At 51.3% G+C, this 17,204-nt stretch overlaps 6 protein-coding genes across 6 annotated transcripts; 2 read left to right on the forward strand and 4 right to left on the reverse strand.

Annotated features, from left to right (window-relative positions):
- Positions 1-4,296: 4,296 nt before the first annotated feature.
- On the reverse strand, positions 4,297-5,433 carry CLAFUR5_07236 (uncharacterized protein; the record flags this gene model as incomplete). Its single annotated transcript, XM_047906384.1, has 1 exon — positions 4,297-5,433. One exon carries the CDS (start codon positions 5,431-5,433, stop codon positions 4,297-4,299), a length of 1,137 nt encoding a protein of 378 aa, XP_047763709.1.
- A 428-nt stretch (positions 5,434-5,861) lies between these two features.
- Positions 5,862-7,468, forward strand: CLAFUR5_07237 (MFS transporter cpaT; the record flags this gene model as incomplete). The annotated part of the gene is made up of 3 exons (XM_047906385.1): positions 5,862-6,438; positions 6,499-6,599; positions 6,647-7,468. 3 exons carry the CDS (start codon positions 5,862-5,864, stop codon positions 7,466-7,468), a joined length of 1,500 nt encoding a protein of 499 aa, XP_047763710.1.
- Positions 7,469-7,575: 107 nt separating this feature from the next.
- Positions 7,576-9,692, reverse strand: CLAFUR5_07238 (Alkaline phosphatase D; the record flags this gene model as incomplete). The annotated part of the gene is made up of 3 exons (XM_047906386.1): positions 7,576-9,477; positions 9,532-9,543; positions 9,600-9,692. The coding sequence occupies 3 exons, from the start codon at positions 9,690-9,692 to the stop codon at positions 7,576-7,578; spliced, it is 2,007 nt and encodes a 668-aa protein (XP_047763108.1).
- Positions 9,693-10,129: 437 nt separating this feature from the next.
- CLAFUR5_07239 (uncharacterized protein) lies at positions 10,130-10,705 on the forward strand (the record flags this gene model as incomplete). The annotated part of the gene is made up of 3 exons (XM_047906387.1): positions 10,130-10,330; positions 10,380-10,559; positions 10,613-10,705. The coding sequence occupies 3 exons, from the start codon at positions 10,130-10,132 to the stop codon at positions 10,703-10,705; spliced, it is 474 nt and encodes a 157-aa protein (XP_047763109.1).
- A 159-nt stretch (positions 10,706-10,864) lies between these two features.
- CLAFUR5_07240 (GPI ethanolamine phosphate transferase 2) lies at positions 10,865-13,830 on the reverse strand (the record flags this gene model as incomplete). The annotated part of the gene is made up of 3 exons (XM_047906388.1): positions 10,865-13,156; positions 13,200-13,515; positions 13,583-13,830. The coding sequence occupies 3 exons, from the start codon at positions 13,828-13,830 to the stop codon at positions 10,865-10,867; spliced, it is 2,856 nt and encodes a 951-aa protein (XP_047763480.1).
- A 564-nt stretch (positions 13,831-14,394) lies between these two features.
- On the reverse strand, positions 14,395-16,987 carry CLAFUR5_07241 (Meiosis protein mei2; the record flags this gene model as incomplete). The annotated part of the gene is made up of 4 exons (XM_047906389.1): positions 14,395-15,798; positions 15,850-16,299; positions 16,351-16,789; positions 16,845-16,987. 4 exons carry the CDS (start codon positions 16,985-16,987, stop codon positions 14,395-14,397), a joined length of 2,436 nt encoding a protein of 811 aa, XP_047763479.1.
- Positions 16,988-17,204: the final 217 nt, after the last annotated feature.

The raw sequence follows: 17,204 nt of genomic DNA on the forward strand, positions 1-17,204 counted from the left end.
CTTAGGTAAAACCCTCGTTCCTATACCGGGTATTTAATAGGCCCTTATAGGCTTCGTCGCGTGTCTACCTACCTATTATATTGCCCGCTAGTAAATACTAGATTGTTTCGTAGTCCGCTCGACGCCGTCGTATAGTCCGCTAAGTTATTGTTCTATAGTCCGCTCGTCTAATATTCGTCGCTTAGCCCGCTCGGTTTACGGTCTCCGGAGGTAAAAATTCTATACTTATACTAGAGGTGTCCTATCGAGCGTATAGGCTACGGTTCCGCGCCCTTCTTATACGTAGAAAGAAGAGGGACTCGCTCCCGACACGAGTATACGCTCGTCGGATAGTTTTTATACCCGTTTTACTAGTAGTCCTCTATTCGCCGCGGCTTCGCCTACGTTACGCGCCCGTCGCGCCTACGACGCTCTAGTATAAGAATACTTAGCTCTCTCGTAGTAAGACGAGAGGTTCGTAGCCGATACTACGTATAGGTGATTCTCGTCGTCGACTAGTTAGAGCCTATAGGTACCTAATAACTAGGCCCTACGGACTCGGCTTGTTAGAATAAATTATAACGCTCTAGTAGTAGGATATCTAGGACGAGCTCGACCCTATAAACTCGTAGTACGAGAATTCTATTGGCCTAGCTTAGTAAGATTAGTACGTAGATATACCGCGAATTACCGTATATACCGTACGACGAAATCTCTATACTCCTAGCTACCTAGATTATTATACCTACTTTTAGTACCGGACCGACCTTAGAGGTATATCGCGGTAGACTTCGTAGTTAGAATTCCTAATAGTACCCTCGATAGTATAACCTATAATAATGTTATGACTGTAATAGATAGGCTAATAAAGGAAGTCGAGCTAATTCCGATCGGAGCGATAACTATATAGAATACGGTAAGACTTTTCCTTAAGTATATTTTCTCCCGACGCGGGTTTCCTAATACTATTACTTTAGACCGCGGTAAGTAATAAGTTACTACCTTCTAGAAGAAACTTTATAAGATACTTCGTATAAGTCGTAAGCTAAGTTCTTTATACTACCTAGAAACTAATAGATAGTTAGAACGTACTAACTAAGTAATAGAATAGTATCTCCGTATATCTACTAACGAGGTATAAGATGACTAGGTAGAATAGCTTTATCTAGCTCAGTTCGTAATTAACAACTATCTTTCTAAAACTACTAGTATATCGCTATTCTACGCTACTTTAGGCTATAACCCTAAGTTTATAGAGCGCGTAGACCTAAGAGCTAGAAAAGAGGGAGGACTAACTACTCTCTAGCGACTAGATACGCGATCGGCTAAAGCCTTCGTACGCCGGATTTACGACCTTTATAAGCACCTTTAAGAAAACATACGGATATTATAAGCTCTCTAAGATAAAGTAGTAAACCGCTACCGAAGTATCCTACTAGACTATAAAGTAGGCGACTAGGTATACCTAAGTACTAAAAACATCCGTACGACTCGACTATTTAAGAAGCTCGATAGAAGATACGCTAGCCCGTACTAAATTATAGAAGTTATACTAGCTAAGCTCTTATATAAACTAAGATTATCGGACGCTATAGTAGGACTTAATAACTACTTTTATACCTCGTTACTTTAGCGAGCCGATCATCCCGACTTCCTACTACTCGAAGGCTAGTATCTAGTACTACTACCGCCGATAACTATCGAGCCCGATACTACCGAAGCCGATATAGTCGCTAATATAGTCGTAATATCTATATATATATATATATATAAGGTAGAGAAGATCTTAGATATATATACCCGTAAGCGAGTAGGCAAAGTAAAGAAGGGGTAGAAGCGTAAAGTAGATACTTAGTATAAGGTGAAATAGCTTAGATATTAGAATAAGGAGGATAGTAAGACCTAGTAACCGGCTAAGAATATGTTTAAACATACGGCCGCCGCTATTATAGACTTTTACTATAACCGGCCGGAGTTGTCTACGCCTATAGGCTTCGTAGCTCTATCTAATTAGGTCCTCCTAAGTAATAAGGTACTCGGGCTTAATACGATTAGAGTTAATAGTAACACCGTTACGAATAAGTTGTCTCGAGCTATACCTCTAATAGAATCTACTTAGTATATATTTACTACGTACCGCTATACTAGCTAGGTTACGGGAAAGCCTACTATCTTAACTAAGGACTCCGGTATTACCTACTACCCTTAGCTCTACGATAGTACTAGTAGTTATACCGATGCTCGAGTAAAACCTATAGAGCCTATAATAATACCTAACCTTAGCTATAAGGATTATACGCGAGTATTAGCCGAAGACAGACTTAGGTCTAGGGTAAGCTAGCTAACTAGGTAGTATATTTCTCGAAGAGAGCCGGTCGCGGATAGGCTAGTTATAGATATATAGGATATAGATGTGTTACTAGACGATAATAAGGTATTAGAGGATAATTAGACTTTCGTACGGTTATAGAGTAGTACGGCTAAGTAGCCGTATAAGATAGATAACGCTTAGAGGACTAAGACGCGTTTTAAGAGGGGGGGTACTATTACGGATAGCCCGCGACCCCTTACTATAGCTACGTCGGCCCGGGTGAACCGTAGACCTTCCGTATCGGGGTAGCGCGGCTTAGCTTTACTTTATAACTTCGCCGCGCCTCGCGCTCCTCTTTCGTAGCTTTGTAGAACAACAACTCTCTTATTCGGACTCTATAGTACGCGCGCCCTTATAAAGAGTAACCGGATTATCCTCTTAGAGAGTACGTAGGTAACCTTAGTTAGTTAGGTCGAACTCTTTAGGTATATCGTAGACTAGGATCGTAAATTACTTCGTTAAGACCTTCGCTAATACCGTAACCTTAGATACCTACTATAGCTATACCTCTAGGTGCCTTCTAGTAGTAGTAGAGCTAGTATAAATCTATAGAGTACTATTAGACTATTAGTTCACTACGACTACCCCTAATTAATTAATTCGTTAGGCGAGCTCCTTATTTAATAGCTTCGTAACTTTAGCCTAGTCTTCCTTTACTATAATACGGATCGTAACTATATTATACGTTAGGCGGGGGCCTAGTATCGATACCGCGACCGATACCTAGCTATAGGGGTATTGATTCCGGGTGGCCTTATTAATCGCCTAAGACGTCGTCCTTATTTCGTATTACTCTTAGTAATACGATAGTACTAGCGCCGTACGTAGCTAAGTAATTATTACCTATAGAGACCGGTATAGGAGCTGATCGTTAGTTTCTATACTTTTTACGTCCTCTATAAGTTACTACTAGTTATCTTAGGGGAGCTTTACCTATAGAGCCGTAGTCGCCGGTAGTACTATAGCCTAGGCTACTATTACCTAGGAGTTGCCTAATGTAGCTAGGCACCTCCGCGGCGTTTAGAGCTAAAGAAATAGGGTAACGAGAACTTTAAGCTATCCAAATTAAATGAGGTAGAACTCCCTTAATTCTAGGGGTAGTAGCCTACTTTATCGATCGTTAGAATAGCCTTAATAAGGGCTTTCGAATATGTCGTGTTTAGCGATAGCTAATATTAGTTTATAGTCTTTAGTTCTGTCCCTTCTACGGATATAGAGACCTAGCTTAGTATAGCGGTTTATCTAGAATAATATATAGAGGTAGATCCCGCTAAGGTCGAAGAAACTAAAGAGGTAGAACGACGTGTTCTTTATAATAAGGCACTACTAACTTATAAGTATAGATAAAAGAGGAAGGTAACATATAGACATAAGTATTATAAGGGCGGTAACCCTAAGAAGAAAGGTAGTAACTTAACTTAAGAGTAGTATCTTAAATTTATCTTCAAGCCTTATATTAAGCTAGTCTAGCTTAATTATAAGATAAATAGTAAGCTATTCATTCACTTAGAGGATAACGATAGCTTATATAGTACGAGAACACTGTTTAATAAAGTAAGACTATATAAAGATAGCCTTAAAGATTTCCGCTAGTATACTAATCTACCCTAATCTCCGGACCTTGATATAATTAAGAACGTTTAGCGCATTTTTAAATAAAGGGTGAAGAAATATAAGTGTTAGACTGTCGAACACCTTGAGGTAACGATACTGCTTGAATAGGATTAGATCATACTGGATAAGATAAATAAGCTAGTAGATATAATGCTAGCTAATTAGATAATATTAGAACAGAGAGGGCCTATATACAGAGTGATGAGCTAAACAAACACCTAGGATTGTGCTATACTATCAAATCTATAGCCTCATTTTGTAGCAGCTGTATACGGCGTCTGTAGCGTGCTGTATTGCTGTATAAAGTGTCTCCAATCCTCATATTTATTTGGCTAGCAACCGGAGATCGGCGATGCCGGAAGCCGGCCATCTTCCTTTCGATCGGCCCTCGTGCTATCCTGCGCGACATTCGCTAGCAATGGGCTTAGCACGCTCTTCGACAGCCATGCCATATCGCGATTCGCTCCTGCTCGAATGTACTCGACTGCCAGCAGCCTCCACTGCTCCCCTTCCGCCTCATCGGTGACATCCCAGATGCCCAACGGCATGAGCCAGAAGAGGATGGATCCCATCACAACAGCCACCCGGCAAACGAACTCGCTAGTGATGACTTCCGGGCCTGCGTATTGAACGTAGCCTTGCAGAAACGATCTCAGAAGCCCTCGACCATCACCGTACTTCGACTCCATGACCATCGCCTCGGCTGCCCATAGTCTAATATCGAAAGCCGGGTCGCCATACCGCGCGCACTCCCAGTCCACAACCGTTGCAGTCGCGTCAACGCTGTCCTTCGAGCTCAAGAGCGTGTTCATCGGTCGGAAGTCACAGACAGTCAAGGTCTGTACAGGACCTGGCTGTTGCAGCAGTGCTACGGCTCTTTCCGTCACATCATCGTGGATACCTCTTTCTCTGAAGCCTGTCCGCAGGTGTGCTGCTTCGCGCTCCACAACGCCCTCAATAAGAGCATTGGTCCAGGTCTTGATACCTGGATCGCCAACTGCAGCAACATGGAGACTGGCCAGCCATTTCCCCAGGCGCAACCCGAGTGCCTCTGCATCCAGATCTTTGTTCTGGATAAATGCAGTGCGAAGGTCGACCTCCCCTGCCCAGCTCATCACAAATCCTTCCTCAGTGGTCTGAAGCACTGTGGGTATCTGGACATATGGTACTTGTTCACAGGCCTTCTGGACGACGGTCGTGTTCAAGGCGCGGATCTCAGTGAGCATTCGTCCAGCCGGAACCTCCATGTCCACCATGCCCTTGATCTCTGTGTCGGCATACTTGAACACAGAACGACCATGCGTCTGCCCATCCTTCTTGAAGCCATCGAGACGCCAAATGTAAGCCGAGTTTCCACCTGTCAGAGGAGTTGCTTTTTCACATGCTATGTTGTGATCGGACAGGTATGTTTCGATAGGCTCGTCCCAGGTGCGAGGAACTTCGGGACATTCGGTGAGGACTGTCGCCATAGTGACTTGAGCAGGAGGAAAGCGTCAGGGCGTAAGGACTGCATCCTGGGACTTACCATACCGACCGACCACTTTGGAACTATCATCAAGACTTCGAGCTTAAACGGCTCTCAGGTCTATGTTATTAGTTTGTGATGATTATTGCCCAGAACGGAAAGCACAGAGTCTTGCCGTTCCGAGTAATGGCTCATGCGACAGCGCACTGAAGGTCTGAGGAGTAGCGCAACAACATCATTGGGAGTTGTCGATCAAGATCGCCGGAACTGTGCGCCAAAGGCCAATGAAAGGCATCAGCGGCTTCACCGATGTGGGGCAGGACAACGCCAGCGATGAACAGATCAGAAGCATGAGCAGAAACTCAGAACAGATAGCGCACTATTGCGTCGTTGACGAGAATACTGTAGGGCCCTTGAATCGTCGCGATCGGCATGATCTTTTCACAGTCTCTCGCCTTCGACAAGCTACAAGGAAACATCGACTTCGCAGCAAGAAGTATCGACATGGACATCGAAAAAGATCCGAAAGATGGACACACACCTGATCTAGACTTAATCGACTGGGACGAAGATGACCCCGATAACCCTAAGAACTGGTCAACAACGCGGATCTGGTCGAATCTCGGCATTATTTCCTTCCTACGGCTCTTGACACCACTTGCCTCATCCATGATAGCACCGGTCACGAACCTCATCCTCAACGATTTCAAAAGCACCGATAGCACCGTCGGCAGCTTCATTGTCTCGATCTACATCCTTGGCTACGCGTTAGGACCCCTGGTGATAGCTCCGCTGTCTGAGATCTATGGCAGAAGACCTGTGTACCATGTCAACAATGTGCTCTTTGTCTTATGGAGTCTGGTCAGTGGCTTCGCTCCGAATGTAGGCGCCCTGCTGGCTTTCCGATTGCTGGCTGGGTTGGCGGGGAGCTGTCCGGTGACGATTGGAAATGGCTCGATTGCGGATTGTGTGAAGAAGGAGAAACGGGGGAAGGTGACGGCGATTTTCAGTAGGTTACGCCAAGTGGATCAATCGCTCATGGCTTCATTCTGATGGTCTTGTGTCACAGCTGCTGGACCACTGCTTGGCCCTGTCATCGGACCTATCGCTGGCGGAGCACTGGGCCAGTATGTCGGCTGGCGCTGGATCTTCTGGGTCATCACTATAGTGGTAAGACTGATCTCGTCCAATTTGTTAGCACAACTAACACCTTCCAGTCAGCCATCAGCACCACAGCCTCCTTCACCTTCCTCGAAGAAACCTACGAACCCGTCCTCCTCGAGCGCCGCGTCGCCCACCTCAGAACCCAAATCTCCAACCCAAACCTCCATCACCGCCACTCCAACACCCTCACCAAATCCCAAGTCCTGACCCGCGCCATCAGGCGGCCTCTAGCTCTCCTCTTCACCTCCCCCGTCGTCCTCCTTACCTCCATCTACGTCGGCCTAGTCTACGGCTACATCTACCTCCTCTTCACGTCCTTCACCCCGCTCTTCACCACAACCTACAACTTCACCGAGACAACAACGGGACTTACATACCTCGGCCTGGGCATCGGGTTCGCAATCGGTCTCCTGATCTTAGGCAAGACCTCAGACCGTATCGTCTCCCATTTCTCTCCTGCGGGTGAATGGAAAGCAGAATACCGTCTTCTTCCCCTCCTGCCGGGATCTCTCCTCGTTCCTGTTGGACTGCTGTGGTATGGATGGAGCGCTCAAGCTCATGTACACTGGACCATGCCTATTATAGGTACGGGCTGGGTTGGATTGGGAACCTTGGCAGTCTTCATGCCGGTGCAGAGTTATCTCATTGATGCGTTTCCGCTCTGGGCCGCGAGTGCCGCCGCGGCGAATACGATTTTGAGGAGCTTGGCGGGGGCTTTTGTACCGTTGGCAGGACCGGCGTTGTATAGGGCGCTGGGTCAGGGATGGGGGAATAGTTTGTTGGCTTTCATGGCGTTGGCGTTTACGCCGTTGAGTTGGATTTGTTTTAGGTTTGGAGGGAGGATTAGGGAGATGTGGCCGGGGAGGGTAAAGTGAGTGCAGCAGGATAAAGCGGTACTGTGCTGTGTCTACTAGTATGCTGGGGGAGAATGCAGGGAAATCTAGCTCTTGCTTGTATATCTGTCCTGATCAATCCAGCATCATCATCCCCAGGTCGCATCTTTCGCATGTCCTCCGGCTCTAACGTTCGGTGGCGTAGTCAACGTATAACTCCACGTCTCCTTCCCATCCACGAACATTTTATAGTGGAGCACCGACTGATCACTACTCCATGGATTCGAGATACTGACAGCGCCAAATTTACTGTTCCCATCTGGAAGATACTTGATACATACGTCGCTCACGTAATCCTCACTCGTCGTCTGCTCCGAGTACGTCCTAATGGGAAGGTAGAACATGTTCAGCGGAGAGACCGAGAACTCATGAACAGTCGCGCTGAGTGGCCATTTCTTGCGCCGTGTCTTGATAGCTGGATCATCTCGCGGCTTGAGAACTGTGCCATGCTTCGCACCGACGCCGGTCAGGCCTAGACCGACGATCTCTTCTTTTCCTTCTGGTGGTGGCGGGAATGATGTTGCTGCGAATTCATGTCTGTCGCCGGAGAGAACAATGACTCCTACGCCGCCGCGAAGGCCGACATCCCACATTGCTTCAAGAATCACCTGCCTCTCGCCGAGGTAGCCCCTCCAGGTATCCTGAGCGCCAAACCACCAATTCTTGGTGAATGGAACGCTCGAGACGACAATCTTCCATTTGACGCCCGCTGGTTCAGGGCGTGCGAGCCAATGGAGAAGATCAGCGAGTTGCTGAGCGCCAAGCATGGTCTTGGTTGCTTCGCCTGTGATAGGGTCTGAGCCGTTGGTAGCATCATTGGGAGATCGATAGCGGCGCGTGTCGAGCATGAAGAACGTTGCTGGACCTTGAGTGAATGAGAAGTAGGTCTCGCCTTTGCGGTGCGCTGGAGGATTGACCGAGGTATGGTAGTGCTCGTACGGGTCGTTTGCGGCGAGGAAGACATCAGTTGTGTTCCCGGACCAGTCGTTCTGAATCTCGTGATCGTCGTAGACGTGGATCCATGGTAGGTCCTCTGACACAGCGGGCCAGTCGGGGCTTGAGTAAACTTGGCGATACTCCCGCCGGTAGTCTTCGAGGGTTATGCCGTGCCGATGTGGGACGTCAATGTAGATGAAGTCGCCGAGGAAGAGCATGAACTGAGCTTTCACCTCCTTCAAAGCTCTGGCAAGATGCCGCAACCCTGGGGCTGAGAGAGGATGTTCGAACGCACTGTACGGAAAGTTCAGCTTGATACACGAAGAGTGCACGAAAGTGAACTGGTCGTTGTTCTCGGCACGAGCTGAAATCTGTCCCGTCTTTGGTGCTGTGGTGAAGTGACCGCTGTGGTTGTTGCTCACGACCCACTGGTATCGTGTATCCGGCTTCAATGATTTCAGCTCGAACGCCCCGGTGAAGTCTGTCTTGTTATCCAGCCAGTCCAGCTGACCTGCCGATCTCCAGGCAGTGTCTGGTAGCATGCCCCCAAGGCTACTTTTCAGAGGCGGGTCTGCATATCTGTACGACGCAAAGACTGGAAACTTGGTTGCATCGGGCTCTCTGACCAGCAGCTTCACTGAAGAGTCAGACACGAAGCCAACTCTTGCCATGGACAGATCGTGCTGAGGATAAAATGTCTTGGCACGATAGACCAAGTCAATGGTCATAGCCACGAGAGCAGCATTGATTAAGAACGTGATGGCGCTCCAGAATGTGCTCGCAGAGCTCGGCAGGCCAGTCGCCAGAGTCTTGAAGATCTGCGGGTCCTCCTCTTCGAGCTCGATGTCCTCTTCTACCACCAACTCTTCACCAGGCGTGATGACATGGCCATCGGCATAGCGCGCATCAACGTCCACAACATCGTCTGGCAGTGTAGGTCGCGTCTGGATCTTGACCTCGTCTGCGATCACTTTCCAAGGTGAGATGTACTGTGATGTGAAGTAAAAGGCTGGCACGAAGACGGCGAAGGCGGCGAGGATGAGGGGGGGGAAGTGCTATTCGTCGTGAGCTCGGATGTCGACCAAGCAATCCTTCTAGGCGATACTGACATGACCTGGTATCTGCGTATCACCTCGTCAGCATTACTTTCATGTCCGTGTCGCCGGCGCAAACGGACCCATCTGAGGAAGACCCATGCACACGCCCTCAGTACTAGGGAAGACCCAGCAGCGGCGACCTTGCAGGCCTCACCAAACGGGCCGACAGCCATCGTAGTACTGGCTATCGAAGACCGAGCTTCCAAGAGTCCATGGCGGACAATGGTAGGGGAGAGATGCTGCGGTAAACAGGAAACATGGAAGTGGATGAGAGACGGACGTCATGACAACGACATGCTTCGAGCAAATCACATTCCGAGCATTACACATGCCTTCACGACCTCCATCGACCATTCACCTCACATCGACTCGCGATGAACCCCCAGAGACGTAGAACATCGCGCTCGTTATCGTCACAGCACGGCGAGATGTGGGGTGGTGGTACGGCATGAAACTCTCCGAGCTACGCAGGAACGATTCAGCTCTTGGGAACTCAGGGCTGGAAGAAGAGAAGGATGCTCTAGCAAGTCTCTAGCGAAAGCGAAGCGTACCTTATATATACTCCTACGGGGACATCAAGGTGTGATACCTCTCCAGTATCTCCTGCATCATGTCTTCATCCCAGAAACCTTCCACCCCATGGCCAGAACAAACTGGCGTATGGGCCACCTACGACCTTCACTGCCACTGCGGCGCCGTTCGCTTCAACATGAAAGTCTCCCCTCCACTCTTTGAAGATGAAGCAGAGGGAAAGGGAATATATCCAGTGACAGAGTGTAACTGCTCACATTGTGAGAGGCAGGGTCTTCAGGCATGCAACAACAACCACTTTCTCGAAAGCTTCGCTCATCACTCACCAGGTTGTCCATCCTCTCCAGAAGAACGTGAACCTCACTCAAGGCGAAGACGAATTGACAAAGTACTACTGCGGCAACAAGATGAACCCTCACTTGTTCTGCAAGCATTGTGGAAGCGTGATGATGACGGACTTGACGGCTTTGGGCAAGATCTTTCCAGGCGAGCTGCGATATACTGTCAACGTAAGATCTTCCTCACGTGCGTCTATTGGGATCGTTCGCTGATGATATAGCAGGTCCGTATGCTGAAAGACTACGATGTCAGCAAGCTTACGATCAAGAAAGTCGAGTTCATGAAGGACATGCCGCCAAAGTATAGCATTGATTGAGGATGATCACGTTGGGATGTTCGCACAGGTGTAGACCTGTGCGCCTGTGAGATTGTTGACGAAGTCTCTCGCCATATCTTAGCAACAAGTGCGTTCTTGAGCACACATAGTGTACACGATACTGAAACTGTCAGCGTCATCTTCCGCTCTATACATCTCCTACTTCACCCCTCCCATCCCCCTCAACGCACTTCCCACCCCAACATTGATCAACAAATGCCACCCAACAGCCCACGCCATAGCATAAAGATACTTCGGGCTGAAGACCGTCCAGATGAACAGATGCGTGCGGAGCGCCGTACAAGCCGCCATAACAGCCAGTAAACTCGCCCCAATGAACACCGTCATGTGCGAGATATACTGCATCCACACCCCTCCATCTTCTTTCTCAACCTTTTGAGGTCCCATCGTGCTCCGCAACGTATCTTGGTGTAGCTTCTTGCGCTCCTCGTCGATCCAGCTCTTACTGTCCTTGGCCTGCTTCGCCGATGCTGGTTTGGTTGAAAGTAAGAGGTTCGCAGCGCTGCAGAGCCAGATCGGACCCGTCCAGTTGCTCGCGAAGAGGAGTACGCCCACGGCGACGATGTTGTAGTCTGCGACGCCGTTGTATGCATTGCTCAGGTCGATGCTGGAGATCGAGTTCGAGCCGCCCATGCAGAAGTAATAGGAGTGGCTGAGGAGTAGTGTTGTCATCGCAACTTCCGTGACAGGCCGTTTCCCCGGGGTTTGGCCGCCTAAGAGAATATACCCCAACGCCTCTCTCTGTACTTCCAGCCCCAGGAACAGCGGAATATTTGGCGCCCTTGTCTGCGTCATCAGGAACAGCGTGAGGAGGTAATGCAACCTCTCCGCCAAACTCGGCAGCAACCCTTTCTCCCTCGCCCCAGCCTCCCGATAGCTCAAGACCGAAAGTACCACCACAATGACCGTACACAACGCCAGCACGAAGAAAACCACCCTCGCCTGCAGCACCAAGTCGAATTGACTGGTCCAGTTTCTGATCCTGTAGGCGAGTCCATGTACCAGCTCCGGCGCATCAGCCTGCGTGAAATTCAGCTTAAACACAATCGCCGGTAGAGTCATGGCCACAACGAGCACGACCGCCACCTCCGGCGCCAAAATTCCGCCAAACGTCTTCGGAACCATTTGAAATCCATTGTAGACGTAAGCAGCCAGAATAAGCACCCACATGGCGACGTGTTCCCGCGGGAAGAAAGTATGCACAATGTCTTCGGCGCCGGCATGTTTCTGGCCAGTTTGGTTCCAGCGGATACAGAAGCGGTGAACGGCGAGAAGGGCGAAGACGGCGAGGGCGAGCCTGAGACGTGCTCTGTGGTCGATGAACTTGCTTGTGTTCTTGGCTCCGAGGATGATGAACCAGGAGGGTGTGAGCCAGTACCAGAATTGTTGCTCTTCTTCAACATAGCTGCTGGCGAACATCATGATGCCGTAAAGAACGCTTGTCGTGGCGAAGAACATTCCTGCTGTAGTAGGAGGCCAGATCGACGGGAAGGAGGATAGGGCTAGAGCAACGATGGTAGCACTGAGGCACATTCCAACAACCATGCGTGGGATGTTGTAGGAGCTTGCAGTGCCGCTGAGCGTTTCTTGCGCTTCGAGAAGGAAAGCCAACATTGCAGCATGCCGTCTCGCAGTATTGCGCCAGCTCTCTCCTGTCGCCAGTCGGTTCTCGACGTACGCCCACAGACAGGCAAGGCGAGGTTCACCTTCGTCTTGATCCGTGCAGATGTCGCTCGAGGGCATGTTCTTCGGCTCGAAGCTGGCGACCTTCGACCTGAAAGACTCGGCTCCGTATGTAGCCTCGATGATTTCCAGAGTCTGCTTCGTATTCCTCTTGAAGAGCTCCGTCGTACCTTCCTCCTTCAAGAGCCCAGTGGTAGAGGTCTCATCCTGCGTCAGCAGACCTGTCAATTCGGGTATAGAGACTCCCAAACTATTCCTCGGAATTGGCAGACTCATCAATCCAGCCAGCGTCGGTACCAGATCGCTTTGCTGGATCTTCGTATAGTAGTGAAATTCCGTGCCCTCCTTCGGCAGTGTAGGACACTCATACTCCCTGCTCTTTTTCATCTTTCTGAGCTTGGGGCTGGCGAACAGCAGCGCAGGCTCCGTCTCACCAGGTCCGCTGCCCCCATGATTCCCACCATTGTTCATGCCATGGTCGCCGGCCAATACCAGCAGTGTATCTTCCAAACGCGGCTTTTTCTCCATCGTCTCATAGATCGTCTTCACGATCCCATCCATCTCCCTCTGTTTCGGCAGCATATTCGGTCCCTGCGGTCCCGTCTTGTGCCCAATGTGATCCAGACCCAGATAATGCATAATCATCGCATTCCAATCACTCTCCGCCAGCTGCTCGGGGACATGACGCGTAACGTTATTGTCAACTTCTGTGAAATCCTGCAAGAACGAAAAAACGTTTATACTCAGCTATCTGGACCGCTAGCACGTTACCAGGGCCAGTTCTACTGACCGAAACAAAGAAGCTACTCGTCCCATCGAACCTGCTGAAGAACTGTCCCTTGCCAGCGCCTGTCTGGCCGGACTCGAAGAGTTTCAGCCACGTGTCGTCGCCGTAGAAGATGAGGTTGCCGCCCTTTGCGCGGATCTGGGCGAGCCAGGTGTCTTGGTTGGCGAGGGAGGAGGAGGTGTCTGATTCGGCGAAGTTGAGGATCAGGTCGAGGAAAGAGGGGACGGAGCCTGTGGTTAGTGCTTTGACGCGAGGCATTGTGACCGTGGGTGGTGTTGCGTGTGCTGTGAAGGGGATCGCGGCACCATCGCGGATGAGGCTGTGGTTTGAGGTGTTAGTAGAGCAAGACAGACATGTTTCCCGGCGTCTGGCTATCGTGATATTACCTCTGTGTGAAGTCGAAGCCAGAGTTGTGGCCGTAGACGAAGTCACTTCTGAGCGCATCCACGACCATGAATACCACGCGATCGAAGACTGGTGGAGTAGAGGCAACCTCAATGTCGTCGAATGTCGCTAGACCTGGCAGGACAGGTTTATAAGGAAAGAAGCCCGTCGCGAAGACCAGTACCGCGATCGGGAGCAGCACATTGGCTAATGTCAAGCACGCCGTTCTGAAACCAGCAGAGCGCGCCATCGCCGACGATAGAAAGGACTGTCCAAAAGATCACGGAGAAAGGAGTGCTGGCATATTGTGGAGAGAGGAGAGCTGTCCAACGCTGGGAGAGAAGTTCCGCGACACGCTCCCGCTGACTGATCGACTTCCGCCACCTTTTCCGCTGCTCTCAATCGTCTACCTTCTTCAGCGAGCGCACTGCCCTTCTATTCTCTCGGTATTACCTTTCGCTCAGTATGCGCCCTTTGCAAGATTCACACGTGCCGATCGACGTTGCCAGGCCTCCAAGGCCGTACTGATGGCACAGAGCGTGGCGGAAGACGACGACGATGACGCGCCGCGCCGTGCAAAGCAAGACATACGGCGATATGAAGCTGGCAACAACGACATGGAGGATGAATCAGTGGTACGGTGATAATGAGAGCGATGGTAAGCAGCACAAATTCAATTTTGTTTATTACGCGCTTTCTACTTCTGCTTTCATGCCAATTCTATGGCAAGTGAGAACCATCCTGTCTTGATGTCAAGGCCATTCAAGCACGACACTCTGTCGCGTTGTGCTCTTCAAAGCTCTGTCATCCAACTTCAGTACTGGCCGGCATACTGGTAGCCGTTGCCGCCATTGGCGGACTGAGCTGGGCCAGCGTACTGGTCGCCACCGTTGAAGGCGCGAGGCACCTCGTAGTCACGTGAGAGAGTGACGTTCTGGGGGCGACCGCCAGCGAGGCGACCGCGGGAGATGGTGCGCGACATGTTGGCTGGGTTGCGTGGACCGTAGCCAGCGAAGCCGCCGTTGCCGTAGCCTGGACCGTAGGCACCTGGAGCTGGCATGAAGGTTGGGCCGCCGTACTGCTGGGGCGCGTACGGGTAGCTCATGCCGTACGGGGCGAAGGCAGCATTCTGTGCGTACATGGCCGGTGGGTACATTGCTGGAGGGGCGCCGACGGGACCTGGGCCGCCGGTGATGTACTGGCCGCCCTGCTGGAAGCCGAAGGCAGGGTTGAAGAGTCCCTGATGAGCGTGCCAGGCAGCATCCTCCTGCAGCTGGCGAGGTGTGCCGCGATCGAAGTTCGAGCGACGAGCTCGGTCCTGGCCACGCTGACCGCTGCGTGGGGCGTACAGGCCGATGTGGCCGGCGTTATCACGCGAGCGCTGTTGCTTGGTGCGGTTGTTCGGTGGATCGAACTTCTTCTCAGTGCCGATGTACTCTGGAGCTGGTGCGGTGTCGGGGGTGTACCAAAGCTTGGGACGGTAGCCCTCAAACTCCTCCATGATGGATGAGTTGCGGAACTTCTCGACAAGGCAGTCATAGCCCTGGACGGTGGCGTATGACAACTGCACGCGCTTCTCCGGATGGTGGCCCGGCTCCCACTCTTGGCCCATCCAGGCGTCGAGGAAATTGCCAATGTAGCGTGACTCGGTGAAATTGACAAAGCCATAGCCGACGTTGTACGAATTTCCGAAGTCGATGCGGAGGTATGAGAAGTCGTACATTCCGAAGGTGTACTTGTCAAGCATCTGCTTCCACTCGGTGACGCCCCACTTGTTGGGGAGGTTGCGAAGCATGACGGTGGTGCGGACGTCCATGCCGTTGTTGATGCGGTCGACGCGGACACACTGAGGCTCTGTCTCGGTGTTGGCGTAGCGTGGACCGGTGGCAGTGTTGGCCGACCATGACTGTGCACGTGGCTGGTAGGTCGGGTCGTAGTGGTATGGAGTGAATGGCATGGGCTCAGACATCCAGCGGTCACGTGAGACTAGAGTGATCTGGTCGCTTGGCGCGTTCAGGACCTTTGCGACGGTGTTGGCTGGCGCGCAGATGACCTTGTTGCCATCGGGCATGACCTTCCAAGTCGTGCGGCCGGATGGAGAGGTGTAGGTGCCGGCGTTGGAGGCCGTTCCAACCTGCTTGTGTGGGGTGTATGGGACAAAGTCTCCGTTGGCATACTTGGTCAACGAGCCCCATGGCTTGGCACGAATGGTCCACTCCTGCAAAGATGTCAGTGCATATTCTGTCAGGTGACATGGGCATTGTCTTACCTCGTGGTTGACCGGGCTGTTGGTCACTGCTCGGAGAGCTTCGCGAGCGGCAGTGATCTTCGAGTACTCGACGCGGAACTTGACGCTGTTGGCTCCGTGGGAAGAGACATCGGACATGGCGATGACGTGACCAAAGTCACAGGCGAGCTTGTACACCACATCCTTGATGTTAGGCATGTTGACGTTGCTCAGAACGTCGTCGAAGGTGGCCTCGAAGCACACCTGGCCGTCGTATCTGCCAATCTCGGCCTGATCGCCATCGGGAGCAGCAGCATACTCGTCGTGGAGGACGTGAGATGGAGCCCAACGATCGTTGGCGACGACAGACATGTCGTCGAACGCCGCATTCGCGTCGCTCAGGTCATCGAAGCAGAAGTAGAGCGTCACGTACTTCTTGCTTGGGTCGGCGTGGTCAGATCTCTGGCCAAGCAACTTGGTCTGCCAGTGATACTGCGACGATGTCAGCGAGATCAAGATACCCGAGAGTGTAGGAGGACTTACATCGCTGTCCAAGGTGTCCATGAGCTTGGCGAAGGTGGCCTGCTCAACCTTGACGACCTTGACGAAGTGACTGCCGTAGACGGCCACGGTGTCGCTCGTGAAACGGACGACAGGCTCAACTTGCTCGGGAGTGGTCTCGCGGGGCGATTCGTCGCCAACGGCCTTTTGGTTGAAGCCATCGACGTAGCTGTCCCGCTTAGGGGTGCTCTCCACGATGGTGGGACCGTCTGGCTGGCTGTCACGTGCCAGCATGGAGACTGGAGACGGCTTGGACTTGGAGACTTGGGCAAGAGGACCACTGGAGTAAGAAGACTGGCCACCTGGCATGAATGGAGTTGCGGCTGAGTGCATGCCAACTGCTTGCGAGTGGGTGGATGTGCGGGTGAAGCCCTTAGAGCTGCCCTCTTGGGTGACGGCTGGTGAGCCTGCCGAAATGGATCTGGAGAGCGTCAGTGAGCTGCGACACCAAAAGAATTTAAAGGCGTGCAACTTACGCGTTGCCGTTGCTGAGAGACAGCTGGCGAATGTTGTCAGTAAGCAATACACCGCCGTCGCTGCCCTTGCTGGAGACGGCTGGGTAGGTGACGCTGTTGTTGGCCTTCATCTTCTGGCCGGCGGGAGTAGCAACACGCGACATGATTGCTGCGGTGAGCTGGTGAATGAGCGGTTGACTGTACTGAGGCTGGTGATGGGTAAGACGACCAAGCTGTCAATAATTGTCGGTGCCAGCTGTGACCTGCTTGCTGGCGGGTATCAATTCAGCAACCCAAGGCGCTGCTGGTCCAAAGAGACCTGGGAAAGCAGAGGGAGTGATGCTCAAAGAACGCTGTGATGTGGTAGAAGAATGAATGAGG

The sequence above is a fragment of the Fulvia fulva genome, chromosome 6 (genome assembly GCF_020509005.1).
Source record: "Fulvia fulva chromosome 6, complete sequence".
NCBI lineage: Eukaryota > Fungi > Ascomycota > Dothideomycetes > Mycosphaerellales > Mycosphaerellaceae > Fulvia > Fulvia fulva.